The sequence below is a fragment of the Strix uralensis genome, chromosome 6 (assembly GCF_047716275.1).
Source record: "Strix uralensis isolate ZFMK-TIS-50842 chromosome 6, bStrUra1, whole genome shotgun sequence".
Classification (NCBI taxonomy): domain Eukaryota; kingdom Metazoa; phylum Chordata; class Aves; order Strigiformes; family Strigidae; genus Strix; species Strix uralensis.
This window is the reverse complement of record NC_133977.1, coordinates 33168801-33187483: the sequence shown is the minus strand read 5'-3', so window position 1 is coordinate 33187483 and position 18683 is coordinate 33168801. Positions and strand designations below refer to the sequence as shown.

The 18683-nt window shown below is 42.1% G+C and overlaps 1 protein-coding gene across 1 annotated transcript in view; it reads right to left on the bottom strand.

Annotated features, from left to right (window-relative positions):
* The window catches only part of PDIA5 (protein disulfide isomerase family A member 5), a 103444-nt gene that overhangs the window by 32599 nt on the left and 52162 nt on the right, over positions 1-18683 (bottom strand). The window contains exons 12-13 of the mRNA XM_074873602.1: positions 1653-1723; positions 436-599 (exon numbers count right to left, since the gene is read on the bottom strand). Coding sequence (XP_074729703.1) covers positions 436-599; positions 1653-1723 — 235 coding nt within the window. The remainder of the gene's footprint in view (positions 1-435; positions 600-1652; positions 1724-18683) is intronic.

The window sequence follows — 18683 nt, the reverse complement described above, 5'->3', positions numbered from 1 at the left end:
GCCCCATGTAGCTGGTATTCTAGGCATTGGCTCTGAAATGCTGGAAACAGAAAAGTACAACTGCAGAAATTCAGTTACTAACAGTGAAATCTGCTGCTCAGTATAAAGAGCGAACAACAAATGTTCTGTTTATTTTTCAGAGCCATTGCTATTCCTTCTCCAGTGAGAGGCTTAGGGTATATTTGAAAAATATTTATTTTGGGAAAGAAATACCAGGACAACTATGAAAAATCCCACAGCAAATAAAGGATTTGGTGTATTAGAAGCCATAATTAACATACATGTTTGTATGGCTTTGAATACTGGAATTCAGTTTGGTTTTGTCAGCAAGGGATTTAGGCAGTCGTTAAGTTTAATATTTACTTCCTCACCAAAGCAGTCTTCAGGAGCCAGTAATCAGGAACCCGAATACTATCGCACACCCTCAAAACTTACTTTAGCAGCCAGTCGATGATCTTCTTCTTTGTTCTGAGGTGTGGCAGAGTGTATTTCTCCTCTCCATCCTTAAAATACTTCAAAGTAGGAAACCCTGAGATGTGGTATCTCTCTGCCAGTGCCTTGTTGACGGTAGCATCGACTGCTGCAAGGACACCTGGACTCTAAAACAGAGACCACTGACTGTAAATCCCAGCAACATAAACACACTGCTCTGGCAGGAAACAGTGGGCTTGGGGGCAATCACTCATGATCTAGATGCATCCATTTTCTCAGGTACTCAGCACAGACACACAGAAAGACACAGGACTGATGCAAAACCAGGAAGGGACATCTTATGAACTAAATGTAACCAGAGTGTTACCTGTTCTCCTCCCATTTCTGACAGGATTCCCTGTATATAATTCACTTTATAATGCTTAAGAGCTGCTCTCAGGAACGGCATTTCCTCCTACAAATCCCAATTTCTCCCAGAAGAAACGAGCGTTGTTACAGACAAGTTTACTTCAAGGCAAATTCATCTTTCCTCAATTTATGAGCACCTTTACATGGACCACCTTTAGAGTCATGGGAGAACAGACACTTGCAGAGTGTGATTCATCTGATCTTTGTTTTTCTCATCTTCTCCTTCTCCAACAACTACAAAGGGACTCTAGATGTCTCCACTGAAGATGCTTAAAGTATGGGGGAGACTAATCCTACTTCTCTTCTTGCATAGAGTACGCAGCACGAGACTGAATCAATAACACTAATACTTATATTATTGGATCTCTCTTCTCCAGCCATGCTGATGGAGCACTTAAGATGAAGCTAATGGAGTGATGCAACCATAAAACCAGGGTATTTGAAAGAGGGATCAACCCCCTTTGTTTTTTTCCAAATCTAATTCATAAATAAAAGCCTATGTTTCTTCACATTCGATGCCTTTAAGTAAGGGAAAAAAAATCCATTTTGGATTTGATCATATTATGTATAAGGCCTACAGCAGAATACATAAACATTTTTCGATTTTGTTTTCGTTCAAGACAGAATGTTCTTTCTAAGACTTTGGCAGGGCTCATGCATTAGCGATGAGACTGTACTTTGGAAGCACATTTTGAAGGGTCCTGTGGGAGGATGAGAACAGCTGAATTTGTTGTAGGGAGAAAAGTCACTTTTATTACTCTAGTTATTTATTACTGATTATTTGAAGGATATAATAAAGGAAATTAGCTTACATCACTGGCTACATGGAGAAACTCTGCAGCCTTCTCATATTCTGGCTTCATTTTCTTACAGTGCCCACACCCTGCCAAAAAAAAAAAAAAATCCAATTAAGTTGTACACACCATGGTTACTCATTGACCCATCTAGCCATTATCAAAATACAAAACCATGTGGTAGAGATTTACTAGAATTTAGTATGCATATTACTTAATTTATCTGTAAAGCCTTAGTATGAGTTAGGATTTTTTCCAAGTGGTAACTATGGTTTAACCAAAGAATTTAATCTATTAAAAAATAATAATAAACCCCTGAATTTGCACCCACACCTCTTTCCTCCCAGAAAGTACTAAAAACACAGTATTTGTCAAGCCCATCACTTCTAGCATGCTCTTGGGTGAGGCACAACCTCACCCATTTCAGTTTCCAAATCTTTATCTGCTTTAAAAAGAAACAACACAGGCCCTCACGTGACTTCCTGACTTTAAGCTGAGGCTTATACTAGCACAGCTTAATTGAGTAATGCAATTTGAATTAAACTGCACTGATAATAAGCCCTGCTTTACAGTGGTGCAGCATGTCCCTCTAGCAAGGATTTGCACTGATTTAATCACATCAGTGTAATTACACCACCACATATGTTCTCAACATAAGCAGGGCCTGTAAAACTGAGATAATGGTGCTTTCTCGCTTGTGCGAAGTTCTCCAGAGATCTGCCATTACTTCACTGCTAAGTGCTGACATTACAATAAAGTAAAACGAATGCATGAGCGAGAAAAGCAGATTTAAAATAAATTATTTGGGTGTAAATTAAACCGCTTTCAGCTGGTGCAATTGCTTCCAGAGAAGCTGAACTTTCAGGACCAGGTGAGGTTCCTGCCACGACGTCGTTACGTCAGTGCCCGCGGTGCGATGCTGGGCCTCCGTGACAGCCCCCTCCTCGCCCCCACGCAGCCCCTGCTATTGCCCCCAAGGGACCAGCACGACCCCAGACCCCGCAGGGTCAGCGCAAAGGGACAGAGAGGCAGAGATCGACACCCAGGCGAGGCGAGGGCTGGCTCCTGCGTGCAGACCAGACACACAGAGAGCTGTAATAAGGTGCACGGCAGGACCCAGATGCACTGCACTTGCCTGCCCTGGTGCAGTGTAATCTCAATGCAATCTCTCAGCGCACTTTCTCCTCTTGTTTGCAGCAGCAGCCAGCTTTTCTTTCTTCAGCTGTTATTGTTGGAACGGGCACTTGAAAGCCCAGACTTTGCTGAGCTTTTGAAAGTCATATCAGAAAATACGGCTAAAAATCTGTTTCAATGCAGCTTCATCAAAAGCCATTTCTGAGGTGTATGGGCAACAGGACTGGGGCTATTTTTACACCACTGTCTGAAAGAAAAATTAACCAAGGACTCCGAATCTCAGTGCTGCTTTGATTCCCACTAATGGGACAACTGCTGAAGCCAGCAGACACAAACCTGAGCCTGAACTCAACCAGACAACCATGTTTTATATAGCACAAGTGAGAGTGTTCACAGCCAAGAAGTGGTAGGACATCCAGGTGTAACTTCACCACAGCAAACACGGACTTCAGCAGAGCTCCAACCACTGCAGCACACCATGAAATGCTTTCAGGGCATGTTTACAGCACCGGGTAAATACATTTGAATAAAGACTGCAAATCCCACTTGAGAATTATGGCAGATACCCAAATGGTTGATCTCAGACCAAACTCCAGTTCAAACACTAGCTAAGGTCCATGCCGCTTAGTCAACTGCATAGTGATTGCAGCATTAAAAAGCCCCATGTCCTTCTTTTGAGCAAAACCAATGCTTTAATGTGAGAGGAGCAGTAGAACAAGGGGATCTCAGAAGGAGCAGGAAGCTTTGCTTTGGTTTTACACAGTGGTGCAAGCACGGGCAACCAAGCTGGGAGCCTGATGTGACAGCTTTGAATTCAGGAAGAAGCTGGAAAAGGCTGAGGAAGAGTTACTGTCTCAGCACCGCTTGTCTTGGTTAAGAGCATGAAAGAGGCTGGCAAAATGATTTATTTGCCACCCACAGAAAACTTGCAGGCATATGGCTTTGTGGAAGGGGCTGACAGTTCCCTTTGACACCCTACCGAGTTGATTTATTTCTTCTTTTAGGAACAGGGAACTTTTCATTTTGTGCTCTTCCTCACTTCTAAACAAAGGGCATCTCAAGTTCCAGCTCAGATACCTGGGAACCTCTCTGAATTAGTTAGCTCATATTTGTACCAAAAAATACTTTTTTGCAGGGGTAACTTCACCTTGGTGGGCTTTATGCACTGTGTCTTCCAGCCAGAGCAAGCTTCATACTGTGCTATAGATACAGCATCCACACAATCTACAGTATATTTCACAATCATTAATATTAGATCTGATTAACCAAAAGCATCAAACCTGAGTTTTCACAAACTTTTGTGGAGGAAAAAAAACCAAACCAAACAAGCCAGGCATACTTTGCCCAGAAAATAAAAAACATTCCAAAGCATCTGAAATTCATGTAAGTAATATTTTGGAGAAAGGTATCCAGACTATAAAATAGCACTGTTCTGGGTTCTTTCATGAACATCACACAGACACAGCACCAATGACTGCCACAAAGCTAATTCACTCATGCTTAAAACAAAGGGGAAGCACGATCAGGTCTTTAAAGGCACTTAAATGCAAACTGAAGTCCTCAAATCTTTATCATGCAACACTTGTTCTACCCCTGACAGAGGACAGCATGATATGCCAGCCTGGAAAAAAGCCACCACATTAAACTGAATCTGAAAGAGGGACAACAAATCTCAAGAGCTTCTCCCACGATAAACGATGCTTCTCTGGCCATCTTTATGAGAATTTTGCTATTGTGTGTTACAGCCTGCTTCCACCTACCATTGCAGAAAAGGGGTGATATGAATTAAAGTCAGACCTACACATCGCAAATCAATTAATCTCTCCTATGATTATTTATCTATCTTTCAATAATCCTGTGAGGATTGCCATTAAATTATCAAGGCCAATGAAAAAGTAATTGAAATGAATTCCAAGGTCACTGCCTCTCCTTTGATTGCTACATTAGGTTGTTCAGCAGCAGCTGTATTCCTCTGCGTTAAGCTCCTCTAGTTTTAGACATTTTATGTTCATAAAATGAATGGGAAAATAGCAATAACCCTATAGGCCCTCAGCCCAGATGCTCCAATGTGCTGCGTAAGGTCTGCTGGGACAGTGGAAGGAAGCCCACAGGTCTGTAGTGGGCTATCTGTGATAGATGTGTTCTTAGAAGATGCACTGGCGTGTCAAGTGTATACTGACATTAAAACTAAAAGACTAAGCAAGGGAAGCAACTCGTTCAATCCCAGGTGAGAAGAGAAAGGTCACCGTCAACACAAGGATGCCCCGCAGCCTACTGCAAGCACTGACATCCTCTGAGCCTCTCTGGGTCATGGCTGGTGGAAACAAACAAGGCACTTGTAGGCGACTACACAAGAGGACTCCCACAGCCTCAGTCTTTTCTTGCAGGAGACAAGTAGCTCCCCTGTAGGTGCAAGCCAGAGTTACTTTCCATCCGGCAGCAGACACCAGTCAGGGTTCAGTGCCTGGCTTTTGCTGAGCAGTTCTGGAAAACTCCTTTGACCTCTCAACACCTCGTCTTACTCCTCTTGCACAAAAGGAGCCCCAGGCTGCAAGGGCCAAGGCTTGAATGGAGAAGAGCACACAGAGTAAGCGTAAAGGAGGAGTGTTACAAGGAAGTAAAAAGAAGTCACAGCTTACAAAAATCAGTGCTAGGACATTTGATCCAAGACAGGCCTTTACTAACCATTTTTAAAACAGATGCCTAAATGAAGCAAGGATTCTGTTTTTCCAGTTTATTTATAATCAATCTTCTCATTAACACTGCACAAGTCAGGCAGATAAACAGCTCCTTCCTTCAGTACAGTTGCTGTCACACAGCTTACCTCAGCTATACCCCCAGAATGACAGTGATCAAATGTCTCCACATCACCCCAGTACAGACAAGTCACTTCCCTCCAGAATCCCACCACAGGGCAGAGAATAACGCTCACTCAGCACTTTGTCCTTCCCAAAGTGTGACTGTATGCAAGTGCAGGGGCAAAGGACAAGTGTGGACAGAGTGATGCTAACATGCAAGGACAAGCAGCACACGGACAAAGGGAAGGTTTACAAATGCACCAAGTAACCTTTTTTTCCAAGTAAATATCTATATTTGTTTACAGCAGCCTGTTTGGCACCATGGCAAAGACTCACAGCATAGAGCACAGTTGCTCCAAACATTTTCAGAAGTGAACTAAGGCAAACACTTCTACTGTTAAAACGAAGTTCTGCCTGTAGAAGACAAGCAGAAAACCAGTCAAGCAGTTCCAGCTAAGCTCCTGCATATGGTGTCTTAGTGCTGCTCCCAGAACATAAATCTCCATTTCTCTCTGTCATTCACTGTTTGCTTCTTTCAGGTTATTACGGCTATATAAACACCATGCTTTTGGTCATGTCCTCTCATTTCAAGACAATGTTGTCTGAGAATCCGAAGTGTATGTGACAAGAAAGAGATGAAAGCCAACATCCCGGTGATTGTGGACAAAGAATTTCTGACATGAAGAACCCCAGAGATAAATTAAATTGCAAATAAAGATTTTAAAGAATCATTACATTTCTGCCATCGACAGACTGCTTGAGTACTGTTATCGCATACCAGCTATTTATTGTATCATGCCAGCTCTACATCCATCTATAGCTGCATACCAAAAATACATCCATTAGCCTCATGAGAAAACAAATTTGAAGCACAAAGCATGCCCTGCTTTCAGCAAGTGGGTCACCAGCAGTTCAGACTGCACTCATAGAAGATTTAGAGACAACCTGAAGAATAGCAAAAAAAAAAATCTCAAGAAAATCAGATGCACCTTTGCACTCTAAACATTTAATACCTGGGGATACACCTTCGGTTTCTCCATTCATAATCCCAGAGGAGCAGTGACCTCTCAGCACAGCAGAATAGCCAGCCCTTACACATGCCCTGTTGTTAACTTTGAACATACACCTGTATATATGACAGCGAGAGTATGTACGTGGGGGAAGACACAATCCTTGGAGTCACGGCAAGGATACACTCAAGTCCCAGCCCTCTTAGCAACTATGCAAGAACACAAAAGGTATTGTCTTCTGCCATGGAAGTCTTCAACACATGTTTTCTTATGCATCATGTAAAAGTGTAGCTCTAAGGTTTGACACAAGGCAGCTTACAGTTCTTCCACTGGTGTAGGAGAGCATAAACTACAACAGCTGCAGATTCCCTTGCATAATTTAGCCATCTGCATTGCAGACATCTGATGGGAAATCATCCACAAATTTGGCAGGGAGGGAGGATGACAAAAGCAGCTGTTTCTCGCCATAATCACAGGTACGAATTTTCAACCATGTAGGTTGCATGTTCACTTAATAGTCATAATGGTTATAGCCATCAGCCATGCCCAGATCTCCAGGTTTCTGCTTTAAAAAAAAAAAAAAAAAAAAAAATCACCTTATGAAGGATCAGGAGCTCAAGAAATTTTATGTATCCTTTTTCCTCTGGGTACTTACCCCCACCAAACTGATGATCTCCTCACCAGCAGCACTGCCCACCCAGGTAAAATTATAGATACTTGAAGATAAAGGTATTTCAAGGCTTGATGCTTTCTTATAGTATCAGGAGGAAGAGCTACAACATCTTTAACATGGTATTGAATTCAAATTTTCAATAGCTAGAAATGTATGCACACATACACAAATTCAGACCCTCCCACACCTCACTACTGTACTTTTAAAGGTAGGTTTGATTTGACCAAGTATCACATTGCTTGGGGATCAGTGACAAGCAAACAGCTTTATGGCTTTACAAAAGACAAAGCCTGTGAAAGGTCAGCCTGAAAACGACTCCAAGTAACTAAAAATATAGAATTAGAAGGAAAATACTTCAACAGTTTGGATTATTGCAGTCATGCTACATTTATGCTGTTGCTGCCTAACGCCTTGGCTGCGTGGGCTGCACAGTTCATCCCAGTGACAGGAGAGCAGTACAGCATCTCGTCCCCACCATTATCACCATCTCACTGGCATTACCACAAACTCACAGTGCAGTCAATCTGTGCGTGCAATGATCTGTGCAAATCCAATCCCAGCATGTACACACAGAAGAAAGTCCCTGCCTGCTTCCAGCAGCTCTTCAGTGTGAATTCTGGGCACAAAATGAGTACACATCAGTCACCCCTTCTCCATATGACTTGCTGAGGCAGTATTGACCCCAACTCCAGCCACCATCTCTCTTGGCAGCACCTTGTGCACACACAGAGTACACACAGCAGGCACAGATGTGCCTGGGGGAAAGCCTCAGGGCACCAAGAAGCACAGAGTAGCTCAGTGTGGGTCACTACCAAATGATTCAGACAGACACCAACGAACTCCAGAGCAGGCCACAGGAGCAGGCCAACACCACATGAACTACCTGACACCTGCCTGGTACATGGGGACGCATGATGAGTGAACCAAGCGTCACCTCCCTACTTGATCCCCGTGGTTGTAGAGGTGAGAGTACTTGAAATCCAATTCCTGATCGTCTTTCCTCTGCTGGCATAATTGTTTCCCCCCCAGCATCACTGAAACTGCTCAGCAGAAGAAAATTCATAACAGCTTCAGACAGTTACAGTACAAGTTTGGATTATTTATTTATTTTTTAAAAAAAGTCAGATCATTGCACTACATAAGACAAATCAGATCAAACTGAGAGGACAGCTTAACCAAACGTGTCCTCCAGGAACCCTGTCTGGATCCATGCTGTATTCACAGCTCCAGCAGAAGGGCTGCCTTCAGCCAGCAACAGATCTCGGCAGGGGAAGGCTCAGCACAGAAGGGAACAAACACCAGGCAGGTCCTGCAGGCTGCCTCCATGGGATTTAAAAGACAACAGCTCTGATGAACTGCTGTTGCCTTCATTTCTGGTCACACTGGAGCATATCTTCTTTTGACGTAAAGGCTCAGGAGAAAGGGTGAATATTCTCCAAGGCTAACTTCAGCCACAGACTGCTACCTCCCAGGGATCCCCGAGAGTTAAGCGGGGAGAGAGATTTCTGCTCTATCTTGCCCTCACAGTACGTTCTCTCTGCTTTTAACCTCGCCATGAGCCCTGGCTGAGCCAGGCTCCTGAAACCAGCCTTTGAAAAATATAACCCCATCTGCAACAGCCCTGACTCCAGCACAAGTCCAGGAATGATCTTTATGCTGATCACCACCTTTATTTAAAATAAACTAACAAAAAAATCACATAGTTCCTTATTTCCATTCCAAATCTGGCTTCAGCTTCCAGCTATTGGAGATTACGCTGCATGTATATACCCTCTTAGTCACAACTATATGGTGCAACTGGTAGAAATCAGTGTTGGGAGACGATGGTGCCTTCTACCATCACTCCTGGGTGGGAAAAGAAGTGAAGGAAGGTGGATCAGCTGGCATCGGGAGATATGAATTACACTTCCTACACCAGCTTGGAGGAACATGGCCCTGAGTAGGTGTTGAAAATTAATCTCCTATTGAAATGTGAAAGAGACAGACAACAGCATGGCTGCCTTAAGGTGAAATTGTTGAGAGTTTATGAAAAATACCACCAGAAGGTTTCCTTCTCAATTAAACCATAATTATTCCACATCCAAAAAAGATCCCCCCCCTTCTCCATTGCCAGATGATGAACAAAATTTCACCTTGGGGAGGGAGAGAAGTTGCACTACCTACCCCACTATGGAAGACTGTATACTTTGGATTTGGCAATGAAAAGGCCAGAGAACAGAGGTTAGATCAAATAGCTTTGAATGTCCAGCTCAGAAAAACAGCATAGCAAGCAAATGATTTCCTAGGATGTAATTTGTATAAAACATCAGCATAATGGGTGCAATGCAAAGAGATCTTCCTAAGGAAGGTACATCCCAAAGCACTTAAGCTCATGGGGTGTTAAAAGCAACAGTGACATTGGCTATTGCTGTGAAGATACCTATAGAAGTCAAGTATCATGAAGGGATACTATGTAGAATGCACACTTTTTGTCCAAAATCAGAGCAAAAGTGGTTACCAGCTGAGACGCATTCACCTACTCAGAAGTGTGCTGGGATGCTCGCTAACTACAAGCAGTTGGGACCTCAGAAGACACACTTCTACCATCAGCACAATATCTCAGTTTCAAAGCAATGGATTTGGTTATTAGTAACTCAGAAAGACAGCATCACTTGCCAATTCACCGTCTGAAAGGGCACAAGGAGCAGACAGGCAGGCAAGTAATCTTGCACTGTAGGTTTCTCTGTTCATTATTTGCCCTTTAAATAAGTTCTCTATCTTCCACAGGATAATAACAATGGAAGCCATGAAGTATTTAGGAAGATAAACTTGATAATGAAAACTCTACTGGTAATGATTCAAGTAGCAGAGATACTGTAAGGCACTTTCCAAATGAGAGCACTGCACCATATATTAAGCTTATCCAGGCAAGGAAATTAATTTATTTCAGAAGAAATAAACCCGCTGCTTAATTCTTAAAGCTAATTCCTACTGTTAACCCATCATTAGAGGCAAGCAAAGTAAACCTATAAAAATAGATTATGCTTCACTTCTGTCAGAATTTATTTACCATGACAGCGTTAAGGGCTTATACGTACACTGGGGTCAAGCTTGTGGGAGGTCACTCACCCAATCCGCACACTCAAATGTGGACTTTCATAGCTAAAATTACAGAAGTCCTTTAAAGACCACTCTGAATAACTAAATAATCTACAACAGATACCCAGAGAAGGGGAGAATGGGGCAAGTCTCCCTTCAACTGTCACTTCTCAGCTTCCCCTTGGCCCTCTGGCAGCCATAGCTACTCCTGTGCAATAAACTCAATAGTTGATAAGGACTTGTTAGGAGAGAGGAAAGGCAATAGTAATGTGAGAAATGAGGCAGCAAATCCCCAAAGAAACTAATGTTCCCTTCACACCACCTGCCACACATTCACAGGAAGATTTTTTCCTGATTGGAATAGCCTTAGCAAATGTCTTCTTTAATGGAGAAACTAATTGCTCCCTATTGGAGGCAAGCAATGCATTTTGAAAAAAATCCCCCAAATTTAACAAAACCCAAGTATCTACAGTTCAGCTTCTTTCTTTCCTCCTTTACTACTGTCCTGCATACTGCTCTTGATACCCACAACTGCTAGCAAGCAAATTATTCAAAGTGCACACCATGTCCCCAGAACAGCACCGTGACACGGAGCAAGTCAAGATCCAGCCTGAAGGCTGAGTAGTCACGAACACCCCAAAAGTCTGGGTTTGCCACTCTTTCTGTTGTGAAGGTGAACCAGATCAAGGTTCCTCCCTTCAAGTCCCAGCACGGGCTGCAAACAAGCTGCAAGACTTCAGCTCTAGCTGCGATAATCTTGCTTGAGCTGTGTGCTTACCCAGTGGCAGATGGGGTTTCCTAAACGTGGGGGCCAAAAGCCCAATTGTCTGCCACAAGTCAAGGAATGCCAAAGGCAGAATCCTACTTCCTTCATGTTAAGTCTTTGCAAGTGTTCATACGCCTTCCGTACCCCAATTCTTGCAGTACTAGAGCATCTTGCAGTCTGGATATGGCTTGCTAGATAAAACTCCCACGCAAGGTGAAATGTTATCTCCACTTCACAGATTGGAAACAGACAAATATTTAGTAACTCGGGTTACGACTGTACAAATCAAAGCAAGGCAAGGAACTAAACTTTTACATCTCCAGGCCAAGGCTACCACTTTTATCACTGGATCATCCTTTTTTATGACTTTACCCTGCTCAAAGAGCACAAACTGTTTCAAAAGGACAATAATCTTATACGAACTGTATGCTCTAGTATCAAAAGACTGACACAAAAGAGACAATGGACTCAGTCATTACTGTCTTCACCCTTTTCATTAGGTATCCTATCAAGTTTTACTGCACAAGCTAGCTATTAGGATTTTTATACTCTCCACATTCCTATTTATATTAAGTACCACTAAAAACCCATATTGATTTTTATTTTTAAACCCTCAAGAAACATAAGTGGGATGGTCATTAAAGGAAAAATCCATGTCAGGTTCTTCATTTTCCTGGTTTGCTGCATTTTCAAGAACTCCTGTTTTAATGCGTGATTAAATCTCCCCTGAAAATCATTGCTGTGATTAGTTTAATGAGGCAGGTCATTCCACTGGCAGGTCATTGCAGTGAACTGATACACTCCCTGAGATTTTTGGTGATATCCAAATATAATATCAAGCAACATCCTGTTGTAAACTTACATGCTTTTAAATACTGATGAACCCAGTCTGAGCGTCTCAGCCCTCCTCTCTCTGAAATCAATAGTCAGAACTTGCTTACTTCAGTGGAAGCACGTTCAGGAGCCAAGGATTTACCTGTTTCTAACTGGTTTATATGAAGAATATATCTGTTCCAGGAGTCTGCCAGTAACATACAGCTAAAAAGTACATACATACAATAAACAGAAAGTTGTCACAATTTACACTTGTCCAGGGAAGCATTTTATTGTACATTCCATTAAAAATACACTAAGGCAACATTAAAAGTTAGGCACCTAAGGGATGGAAAGAGTCAGGAAACACGATGCTGAAACTGAAGTTGATCTCTTCACTTATCTGTACAGATACTTAAACAGCAACATTCATCATCCAAGTGCCCTTGCACAACAATTCAATCTTTCAGTGATCAGTCTTCCATTGCAATAGCCCCATCCTGACATCTGCACTACTTCACCAAGAAATCCAGCAGAGCTAGGTACTGCCTGTGACCTACATAATGGTCCAGAAAGTTTGCCTTGTTCAAAGCTTTCTCTAATTACTCTAAGAGCAAGGAGAACATTTTTGCACCGTCGACTAGGAACAAGATTGAGCTCACAGCAAGCACCTTGACACATGCATGTCTCCTTGTGCATTGTCCATGAACTAGTATACACAGCTGCATCACGTGGATACAGCGTCTGACAACCTTCCAAATACACGACCTGCCTTACGCGCTACAAACTTCCAGTAATCCTCCCAGGCTGCAGCCAAGGCAGCACAGAACTACTTGCCTTCGTTTTCTTCTCTGACTACAGCATTACTGAATAACAGGCACAATCATTTCTAAAGTATTGCCTGTATGGAAAGTCCAATTTAAAAAGCAGCATTCATTCATGAGGTTGGATTGTCAAAGCTTATAAGGACCTTTCAGGAAACTCTAAAGCAAACCCCTGACTGAGGGCTACATCCTGCCAAGCTTTTGGCTTCCAACTCCCTGCTGTTCTGCACAGCTAAAGTGCATTTTGAAAACATGTCTCTTCTCTGCAACTTCTGCAGTTCAACAAGCTCTTCTCACATACAGTCATCTTTGACCAAGGACTGATCAACATTATACAACTGGAAACAATGGCAAAGTGCAGATGTGGAGGAATACTGGAGCAGATGCTATCACAGCAGTGGCTGACACTCCTCCTGGGAAGCTACCCAAGATCCCTCCACAAGGACACCAGACAGATGTACGGCTTCTCTTCGAAACACCTGATTTGGCTGGTGCCAAGGCTGAGGCCCAAGGCAGACCTTTGGTGATGAAAGAGTATTTTCCACCTGAACTAAACTGATACCATCAATAGAGACAAGCAGTAGCTTCTTATGAAGAGCTACCACTAGATGATATCAAATAAATTAAAGGGGTTCCTAGCACAGGTCTAACAGAACAGCTTCCCAGCTACCTACTGTTTGTCTTCATTCTAGAGGCCATACATCTGAAGGCAGATGCCAAAAGCTTTCCCTATAGCCACTAAACACAGCCAACATTTTATTTTAAAAATCACAGATGTCAGATATGACAGGGACAAATAAAAATTAAAGGATATTTCCATCCATTTCACATTCAGTGCTGCTTTGTTATTTGGATAACAAGCCTTTAACCTCCACTGGTACAACTACATTGGGTTTATACTTCAAAAACAAAAAAATCCTTGATTGAATTGTGAATTAGCATGGAAAAACTTAAGATTATATTTATTTATTTATCACAGGCTGCCAATGTTAGGCTGCTGCTGACCTGCGGTAGAAAGGCTATTTTTTCAGGTTGCACTGTAAATTAATTCTTCAGCCTTTTCAACTCGTGGCCTTTCTGTTGAGGCTGCCAACAGACATACCAATTAGCACTCACTGCAATGGTAGCTTGCTTTCATAAGGAGCTTTCATACAGAACCAGTGGGGGTCTGAAAGAGAGACTTATTTATTTATAGCTGTAAAACCCAGTTTGAAAAAAAACACATTTGATTTTGTGCGCACATTTTGGGTTTGCTTTACTTTAAAGTGAGCAATGGATTCCTACATCCTAATCTCACCACATGCAGCAGTAAGAAACAAAAACATGTCCACTGAAACCAATGATGGTGTGCTGGCAGGGAGAGATCCAAGTCCGCTGCTTGGTTAGAAGCTGGAGGCCTTCATCTTGTACTGGGCTAATTGGTTGGCATTCTTGATAATGAGTCCACAAAGTGGCTTAAAACCTTGGGTTTTAATGCACTGGAGGGAGGCGGGAAGGAGTGAAGGGTGTGAAAAGCTGTTTTTCAAAGCTAAATTGATAAAACAGCTCCCTGTGCAATTAAAATCCTGCACAGCTGAATAGTTGGCTTTGGAAAGCACCAACTGCATAATTTATCATGTTGGTTTATGAAGGGAAAGAAAATATTTGAGGACAGGAAAGGAATTTCACAGACATTTCAACAACACATCAGAACTATAGTGTATTTTATCATCTCAAGATCTATTTTTGCCCTCTCTTCCATTAGGAGGGAGCAAGAAGAGGTATATCAGGGCTGCATCTCCAAAGCAGTTTCCAAGAACAAATGGGGGGGGGGGGGGGGGGGGGGGAGGGGGGCAAAAGTAAAGCAGCATTTTCCCTGCCTTCCCTCCTTATCAAGGGAGGAAAACCGTGATGGCTCCAATATCCTGCTAAGGATATCGACATTTTTTCTAACCTTAAGTCCTGCAACTACAGCTTATATAAAGTCTCTGAAGAAGTCCCATAAAGAGGGCTGGAAAGAAGACAGGTTTAACATGAATTTAAGCTCACATACAAGGAAGAAATGTTGCAGGGAAAACATTTTAATAGTTTAATCCTTTAAAAAGCAAATGCATGCTCAACACTAACAGTGCAGCCAAAGTGCCTTTTTCCCCTCTGTTACCTCTGGCATCACTACTGGACTTTGCTATGACTGATGCGGTATGAGGGAGGTGGGAAAGCAACCCCAAGCAACCATCAGAGGTGACTGACAGCCACCCCTAATTAGCATCAGAGACTACTCAGATCTGTGCTTGCTGAATGTACACAGGGAGGCTACAGCTCATGGTGGCACCAGGACATTATTCTGCATGAGGCTGCCAGAACAGGTACACTTTAAAATGTTAGTGTTAACAAAACAATAAAAGGTAACTCCTATGTATGAAAAGCAGACGCTTTTAGAACCCATTTCTGAACTGACTTGAATTTCAGTCCTAGACTTTAAACACCTTTCAGCAGCATTTGAATTATCAGTGACTTTGTTAGGTTTATTTTGTGCAAGATTCTAAGATGTACTTTGGAGAAAAATGCTGTGAAAAATGTAGAAAGTGAAATTTGTGGGGTTTTCATTCCTTTGAAAAAATATAGTCAGAAAGACTGCAAACTGCACTAACTTGGCAAATATTTTGGACAGAATTATTTTTAAAATTGCATGTGACTCAGCAAACAGTTTGATGGGGAAACTGAAAACACAAACAGGGCTTTTTTGTGATCAAGAGACTCAGGAGCATATTAAGTCCCGGCGAGTCCCCATGTCACTAAAGCATTTAACAACACTTGACTGGCAGCATAACTCGTATTTAGAGACATTCAGAACCCAGCTGTCATCTTGGCCATCTCAATAAACTGATCAGCTGTAGGCACAGTTTCAAGAAGCACATACAGACATGGAGTCTTTATTCTCACTGACAACAGAAGACTATCATAAGCAGCATAGGTGCCTTTATTTATGTTATGGTACAGAAACAGCTTTGGTTGATGCAATACATGTTCTGTTAGAGACTCAGAAATAGGGCCGCTAATGTAACTGTGCAATCTCATGTTAGCAAATATGATCAATTCGAGCAAAAACTCCAAATTCTTTGGAGGAAAAGGCCATTTATTTGTTCTTTTATACAGTGCAGGAGATCTCTGTTCATACCTGAAGTTTCTGGGTACAAGAGCAACACATAGAAAATACACTTCAGATGTCCACAAGACTCCAGTCTGGATATATCCAGGTAACACTATGCTCACCACCAGCAATTAAGGAATTTCAGTAAAATGCTTGAATATGAGCACAACACCATACACCCTTCACAGATGGCTGGGGAGGGTAACAGCCTTCAGACTCCTGGCTGGCTGGGTCGCTGTTTACCTGTGCTAAATATTCAGATTTATTGAACATCCTCTTAAGGGCTTTACAAAGGAGTTTCAGAAGGTTAAAAATCCTGCTTTGTGTCCCTAGTGACCTACAAACCGAAAGCAGGATGAACTCATCCTTCCCACCCACACTCGCCCACGTTTTTCAGGGCCGGCAGTACTGACTTGAAGCAGCACATCATCATGACTTGAAGCAGCACATCTTCTGTTTAATGGTTGTGCTAAGTTATTGCAGAAAAGGTATATGATAGCAAGAGGTGCAAGTTGCTTGCTGCAGACCTTCCTGATGTTTATATCACATGTAGCTGCTGTAGTTGAACCTAGTTATGCTTGGCTGCACTTAACACAAAATGCTTTGACGCCTTTAATTGGGCTAGTAAGTGCAACTGATTGTAAATTATTATAGTGTGGTCCTCAGGGATGATCATTAGTAGCCACAGGCATGGAGACCCAGTTGGCCACATTGATCACAGTCCCTAATTCTGCAGTTCACAGGTATTACCAGGGATGCTTTTGGTTCAGCTTTATCTTCAGCACTTGGGGGGTGGGGCAGGGGGATAAAAAGCTTCCAATTCACCACACATCTTTTAATACTACACTCTATTAATGCATTGGCCATCTGACAATGCAATTAAAGCATCACTGAAATAATTCTCCCTCTAGTAAAAAAAACTTCTCATGAACACAAGATTGATAGTATGCTTAGAAAAACTCCGAGTCACATGTATGCTGCATGATGACAAGGTGTTTAAGTACTTGCTAATTCCAGGCCAGTGTTGAAATCCCTTGCTTATTCTTAGTTACACAGCAGTATACCCTGCATTCTGGGCCTATTTCATATATCTGTTTAAACAATTTTTTTATTAATACATAGTTTTTAGAAAAAACTTTCTCATCCTAGGCTACCAAGGTTAAAACAAGTAAGATGTCCTGTTTTCACTGCTTCTTTTACTGAAGTAATTTATCTCCTAATATTCAGGTGACTCCATTAGCACATATAAGAAGTGCTAGGAGAAGATCTTTTAATCATGGAGATAACTGTTTATGACAGTTGTCTGTTGTTAATTAGTTTGCAAGCCTTACACTCTCTGCTGAGGATGCCCAGAGAGGATTCTTACAAACACAAATCTTTTACACATGTACAAGCTGGGTTCTGCACATCGGCATACCACTACTACCTGAATGTAAATAAAATGCCCCAAATATCCAACTTGCATTTAAAATGGAGTTGTTCTGGCAAGGAACATTCTTTATCCCAATTCTGAGCAGCTGGAACGTGTTATCAGGAGATTGCAACAGCCCAATTCAGGCATTTGATTTACTTTTAAAACAGCATTTGCCAAAAATACTGCTGTACCTTAGCACAGGATGTACCTTAGTACAAAACATACCTAGCTGGAAGTGCCCCTCCTCTCCAAATAGGTCATACAATATTGTTATATCTAAAATAATATTATTTATTTTAGAAAATATTAAAAACCAGAAAACTGAACAGAGCCCTGTTCAGATTTATAACTTGAACTTACTATAAAATTTGACTGTAGTTGTGTGTATACAACTATTTTTAATCTGACTTCCTAAAGGAATAGGTTTGCAGGGCCAACTGCCAATTTATTCCTTCCCCCAAATACATGACTGGACTCCTTTGCCCATTTACAAACTCAAAAAACGGTAAAGCTTTTAAATATGACTCAATCTCTGTAAATATACAGAAATCTAAGGCTAGAGACAGAGAACACTTATCCCAAGCCACTGTGCAGAGAGGGAAAGGAGGGAAATTCAGCAGTTATGTTTCTGTTTGGCAGCAGTTGTTCAGCCAAACCAGAAAGCATACAGCTCTCAAAGAGCAGCAGCCCATGCTGCGGCTTGCACACCAGGGTGCATGGAAATCTGGGGAAGGAAGGATTTGGGTAGCGAAGGATAACTCCTGGGCAAACCAGGCTTCATCAGTTCTGCTACTTGTGTTTTGGTTTTCAGACCAGCCATTCACCTCCGGTCCCACTTTTATTAGTATGAATAATCCAGTGAGCACAGCCACAAAACAGCAGTCAGTCACCTGCTTCAGTGGATCAAATCCCTAGACATTTCATCGGGCAAAGGAAATTCATTATGGTATGTTTTTCAAACGAGTCTTACGAGCAGACCTTCAAAAAAGGCATTTTGGAGCTAACTCCTGCTGGCTTAAAGGGAAGCAGGATTTCAGCCTCTGTGCCAAGACTTTCCGTATTCAGCTGTGAGCACACAGCCTGCCTCCAGAGCCCTAACCTTCAAATCTATGCCCACGAAAATGAGCATCTCACCCAAGTGCAACTGCCAGCACAGCAGCAAGAGGAGACAGAAGCTGTGTATCACCCAATGTAGCAGATTTAAGCCTGAATCTTCTATCACAGACACAAAGAATTGGTAGAACCAGCTATGCAGCTGAAAGAAGTTACATCTTAAGTGAACAAAGTGGTTAAAGCACACTTCCACCCAACAGCATACAGAACAACATGGTTGGAACAGCTTTCTGAAGGCAACCCACTGTATTTTATTGCTCAAGCTAAAACCTCAAATCATGAAAAAAATCAGCCCA